Source organism: Callorhinus ursinus, unplaced genomic scaffold, assembly GCF_003265705.2.
Source record: "Callorhinus ursinus isolate GAN/ISIS: 27379988/994484 unplaced genomic scaffold, GSC_fseal_2.0 scaffold27, whole genome shotgun sequence".
In the NCBI taxonomy this organism is placed as follows: Eukaryota; Metazoa; Chordata; class Mammalia; order Carnivora; family Otariidae; genus Callorhinus; species Callorhinus ursinus.
Genome location: NW_027397089.1, coordinates 191170 through 197402, shown reverse-complemented (window position 1 = coordinate 197402; position 6233 = coordinate 191170). Strand labels below are relative to the sequence as shown.

The following is a 6233-nucleotide window of genomic DNA, read 5'->3' as shown; positions in this document are numbered from 1 at the left end:
TCATTATTTCTATGTCACAGGTTTTGGAGACCTCATTCATTCATAATAATTGTTTTATATATTCTATTCTATAACCAATATTTTTTGACTTCCTGTTTTTCCAGGTTTTAGGATAGTTTTGTTACCGGGTAGCTTAATGAGGAATATGTTTCCTTTAAATAACTTTATACAAATAGACAGCCTTAGAGCACTTTTAACAAAACTACATACTCTTTACCATCATAATGCTGAAACTAAAATCTTTTTTTCTTTTCACTGTTGATCCAGCTGTTCTTTTCTGTCTGCATTTCATATCTGACCTTTTTCTGTTGTAATCCAAATTACTGAGCTTTTCTCAAGTTGTCTATTATTGCATAAAAAACTTTTAACTTCTGTATGAGTACAGCGTATTTGAACAAAAAAGATGTTGTTTGCTACAGAAAATTTCTCCACGGAGTAACTTCGTGCTACTTTATTTATTTATTTATTTATTTATTTATTTATTTATTTATTTATTTTTCTCTCTTTTTTTATTTAATTAAAGATTTTTTTATTAGCTTCAGAGATAGAATTTGGTGATTCATCAGTTGCAAATAACACCCAGTGTTCATTATATCAAATGCCTTCCTTAATACCCATCGCCCAATTATCCTTAAATTCAGTAAACATCCACACTCGCTGTATTTATTTTATATTCAATGGTAAACTGTTTTTATAAATTCCTTAAAGATAGGGTTGTTTCTTTGATAAGGAACTATGCATTAGAAAAAAGTACAACATGTATATGTATTGTTAGGTTAATCATGATCATTTCTACAAAGTGACAATCTGCTCAGCTTAAATCTTTATGAGAATTTATTTATTATTTATTTATTTAGGCATGCCAGAAGAATCCAGGGAAGATACTGAATATCAACATAAGCTAAGTATGGTTAAAAAACAGTGTTTCAAGAATGATATTCATAAACTGGTCCTAGCAGCTTTGAACAGGGTATGTACAATGAAGGTTTTCTGCCTTTATATCATTCACTAGAATATGAAATTTGGGGAAATGGAAGGGCTGTTTTTACTTAAGTTTTCCATCTTCTGTTTACTATGACAGTAGGAAGTTACGTGGGTGGAGACATAAGATGCCAATAGGGGTGTAGGGGGTAAAGAGACATATCATTCCAGCTAAGGGAAGCGCACTCTTGACTACAGACTTGGACAGGTTCTTTAGATGGCTAGTAACATAAATCCACTCCAGTCTACACAATCAGAAAGAGAGCTAAAGAGCTAGATGTTCAGCTAAGCCTTATGAGTGATGTCAGGAACTATGGCTTCTGTTTTCTTTCTTTTGGCTCCTTGTCTTTTCTGGTCTGAAAGGTTCATTCCATGAAGACATACAGGGCACGATGTTAAAGTCTTCTTTGATTACATGGGCTTACTTTCATTGCTGTCCTCAGAGATAACCTCTGAAACGGTTCAGCGTGCATGGTTTCTTCCCATTTTTCGTTATTTACATATCTGTGTACATTTGCAATAATATAATGACTATAATCAACAATCATACTAAGTATGAAAAAAGAGGGGAATTACATTTATATTGTGGAATGCAAAAGGTATTAATGGAATTAAGATGGTTTGAAAGTTTGATGTAAGATGAATTTGTCTTTATGAAAGATGTAAGAGTAAAGATGTAAAGAATGATTAATGTTTTCATGAAAGGAAGAGAGCAGTCAAGGTAATTAATGGAAATGATTCCTTATGATTTAGTATACTTTGAAAAATGTCATAAATTAGTTAGAATAGCCTGCAGAGAGATCTCCTTTAAAAATTCAGTTTAAACTGAACTTTATAATGTAATTTTCTATGATGTATTTGAGTCATTTGTACTGAAACCTTAATATGATTTTTGAGTATAGCAATATAATGGGTTGAATTCAATCCCAGAAATATTTGATGAAAATCAGTAGGTGGAAGGAGCTGTGTTAGGGATTGGGAAAACAAAAATGAACATGTTTTGTTCTATCTCGCATCTCATTTGGGGTAGGGGAATAATAGCTATGCATAAACCACTCATTCTGCATTAGCACTTATGAGCAATACTAGCTTTATGGACAGTGTTCTAGGACTGAAGAGGAGGGAGCAGTTAATTTTATTCATGGTGTGTGTTGGTGAGCCGCAAGAGGTACCAAAATAGCCTTATAGATAACTGCAATTCTGGTTAGCCCATCTTTTCTGAAGTTATTGAATACGAGTGTGATAGAGTGGAAGGAGTCAGGAGTCAAGAGACCCAGCTTTACCTGTAAATACCATGATGCCGAGAAATCACTCAACTCTCAGGTCTTACTTTCTTTTTGCTAATTAATCCCTGAAGTGGTTGAGAAACCTGCCACTTCCTCCCCCCCACCGCCACCCCATTTCAACAACTGAGTAATGACACAGCATCTCACTAAACAGTGACTGTCATTTGGAGGCAGGGGTTAAGGTCAGGGGGAAACAGAAGTGACTGTTTTATTTTTTAAAATCTCCCCTGTGTAGTTCTCCTAATCCTTCACTACCTTTGAGAAAAAAAATGCTCTAAAAGAGGAATGTATGTATTTCTTTAGCTCTAAAATTCTGTCATTGCTTGTCTCACTCTGAATAAATGTTACAAAGCATCAGAGATTTTAGGTCCAAATACTGCAAACAAGTGAAATGAATTCCCTTTAAAAATAAGTCTATTCTTGGAAAACAGAATTCCCAATAAGGTAGAATTTGAGATTCAACTAAGATTACAATGCAAAGACTATGGAAAGTATTTATTGAAGTGAATTAATGTTTGGATATATATGAAATTCCAGTAACATTCAGGCTGAAGTTCAAATCTGTTGTTGTTTTTATAGTTGGACTCTTGAAAAAACAGTTTGGTTGTTTGCAAAATATTGGGGTTTTATCATCTTTAAAAACTTTGTAGGCATTTCAGTGTCTTTTAGTACTGAATGCTTTAGTGGAAAAATCCAAAACCAGCTTGATTTTTTTCCTCACTTTTAAATGAGTGATATTTAAAGTCCTAAAGCCTTCTTTTTCCTGAAGTTCAGATATTTTATTAGAATATAACCTAGTGTTAGTCCTGGACTGTGGTGTCTTCTCTGTAGCTCTACATTCAACCTTTTTTTTTTTCGCCCCCTGGGAAGTTTTTTTTGAGTTGCAGTTGACTTAGCTGGTAGCTAGGAAAGAGGCTGGTGTGGTCATTTCCCCCCGAGCTGATTACTGAAGAAGCTCACTGAAGAAGCCATTTTAATTATTTATTCTCTGAAAAAAACTTGGAAATCTGTGGGACATAGGCAATAAGATGTTTCCAATTAATGTCTGTAGGTGTCCTTCCATTGGCACTTCCAAAAACTTCATTTGGATAACATTGCTAAGTATAAACTAGTAAATTGAATTTAATTTCCTTCTGAACAGCAGTACATTAAATCACTGTTTTCAAGATAGAACATTTGATGAAAGAAAAATCCATCATAAGCTTGCATATATCGTAAATATGTACATGTAACATGTATAGATATATATTCAAATTTATGAAACTGTCAAAAATCATATACCACTATTTTAAATTATCAATTTATTTGAGCTCCATCATATATAATAATGTGATACTGTCATTCTCTTTTTGCATTGACAAATCACAGGTTTCCTGTTGCAAGTCATTAGTCATCATCCAACTGCACCTGAAATAGTTCAGGATTAGAGGAGTTTAAGGTAGCAGAACCAGTAGTTGAATAGAAACTTGTTGGAGGGATGGTATTAAGGACAAAGATATATGCTTTGTAAATATCAGTTTAATTTTTAGCATAAAATAAGCCTATGATGCACTTTTTAAAAAGATTTATTTATTTATTTATTTGAGAGGGAGAGGATGGGGCAGAGGCTGAAACCCAAGCAGACTCTGCTCTAAGTGTGGAGCCTGACGTGAGGCTCAGTCTCACCACCCTGAGACTGCAACCCAAGCTGAAACCAAGAGTCAGATCCTTAACCGACTGTGCCACCCAGGCGCCCCAAGCCTATGATCACATTTTGAGGTTAGGACTGGCTACATGATTTGTGGGGTCCAAAGAAAAATGAAAATGAAGGACTCCTTGTTTAAAAATTATTAAGAATTTCAAGACAGTGGCAGCAGAGCATTTTACCAACTGTGGGGCCCTTCTAAGCACAGAGACCTATGAGAGTGCACAGGTGCACACCCATGCAGCTGGCCCTGCCTAGGAAGTAGATGTGGTGGTACTGTTAATGAAACCGAAAATTCAGAAAAGATAACCTACAATCTAACTTTTTCTTTTTTAAGAAGATAATGAACTTTTATTTTTAAAAAGATTTTATTTATTTATTTATTTATTTATTTATTTATTTATTTATTAGTCAGAGAGACAGAGAACGTGCGCACACGCAGTGGGAGAAGCTAGCTCCCCGCTGAGCAGGGAGTCTGATGTGTCTCTCGATCCCAGGACCCTGGAATCAGAACCGGAGTTGAAGGCAGACGCTTAACCTACTGACCCATCCAGGCAACCCGATAATAAACTTTTAGCTTTGAACATCTGAGTTTAAGATACTGGTGTTGAGCAAAGAGTAATGGGAGCTTAGCTAGAGCTTAAGAGAGTTTAAACTTGGGCTTTGAGTTATCTGCTTAAGGGTTTCTGTGTCTCAGTATTTTTCATCAATAACATAGGGCTAATGTTTCTACATTATAGAGTTGTTGTGAGGATTAAATGAGTTAATACATATAAATGCTTAAGGGAATGTCTGGCACATAGCAAATGCTACGTAGATTTTAGCATTATTGTGGTTGTTACTATTGCTGTTACGGTGACATGAACTGCATTTGTGCACAAAGTCCCATCCATGAATAAAAGGGTTTTAAGAAAAGAACTTTGGACAAAGTTTGACATTGAAAGAAGAGATTGTAAAGGAGATGGGCAAATGAATGGCTTTAAAGTTTGAGAATAATTAGGGCCGTATCATGTCATGGATATCAAAAGAGGAAAAAACAGCGGTTCAATTGTTGAAGGACTTTTTTCTTTGAGTGGTTAGGACAGCAGTCTGATTATATGAAATTAAAGGGTGGTGAGAATATAGAGGTAGTGGGTATAGATGTTTCTATTAATGAGTTTAGAAATGGAGGAGAAGTGGTAGCTTGATGGAAGGGAAGACCAATTAAGGGACACTCTCTCTCCCAGTTAGAAGTTTTTCATCTCTGAGGAGGGTGTTTAGCCCAAGGCCTGAACTGTGTGTGGCCGTCACTCAGGGCTTACTGCAGGGACAGTGAGTCCTCTCATTTCATCCTCATAACGACCCTGCTTTATTAGGGTCAGTGGGAGGTGAAGAAGCTGAGAAGACATGCGCCATCCCTCTAGCTTCACTTTGAACCACTTTGAATTTCTTTTATTTTTTGAATACCTTCTGAGTAAATACCACTTCTGAGTAAATGTTATTTCACTCAGTTTTAGTAAGAACTAAAATGGAGCTATTAGGTTTTAAAGTGGGAATAAGAGGCAAAATTTAAACCTAAATTTAACTGGCTCCAAGTTACTCCCCAGGGAGTTGGTAAGACGAAAATAAAGACAGGAAAAAGTGTAAAGGGGAGGCGAGGATAAGGTGTGTGCTGTTGAAATGATAGATGAAATGATGTCCAAGCTGAGCAATTAGGGCGTGGAGGAGAAAGGCACAGAATGAGAACCCTGTACAAAAAACTCCACACCCTATACAAAAAAAAAAAAAAAAAAAAAGATGCTGAATGAGGACAATTGAGAGGCATTGGAGGATGAGATTGGAAAGAATGAAAGTCTGTTCGTTGACAGTATGGAAGTGAAAAAGGTTGGAGGGTAGATGGTTTTAGTGAAGAAGCTACAACAGAGCTTGAGGTCGGACTTGAAGCTCTCAGCTCCGTGGTGTCCCCATGGTGGTGTCCATCAGAGATTTGGAGTAGAGATACCATGGAGCTAGTGTCTGTGAAAGCAGAAGTGCTGTGAAGGATAGCATTGTAATTTTTGAAAAAAATCTATTAGGTGGGCATTCACATCATGGCAGAAGTTTGTAAAGCATTGTGGAAAAGCTTTATAAAAAAGCCTAACCATCCCATGTAAGAGTTAGCTACATGGCACAGATGTCGAAAGAGGAAAGGTGTGATTGTGGTTGTCCATGGTTGGAAGGTGTGTTGACTGTTTCTCCTCAATCAATGAGTAGGATAGCCTGTGGGGGGGGGGGGGGGGGGGGGGGGGAAAAATTCCCCTATT

General features: G+C 36.4%; 1 protein-coding gene across 6 annotated transcripts in view; it reads left to right on the top strand.

Moving 5' to 3' along the window:
- LRRK2 (leucine rich repeat kinase 2) overlaps window positions 1–6233 on the top strand; it is a 141248-nt gene that overhangs the window by 35354 nt on the left and 99661 nt on the right. For all 6 annotated transcript variants that reach the window (XM_025879596.2, XM_073877694.1, XM_025879595.2 and 3 more), the window contains one exon: window positions 858–970. In XM_025879596.2, coding sequence (XP_025735381.2) covers window positions 858–970 — 113 coding nt within the window. The remainder of the gene's footprint in view (window positions 1–857; window positions 971–6233) is intronic.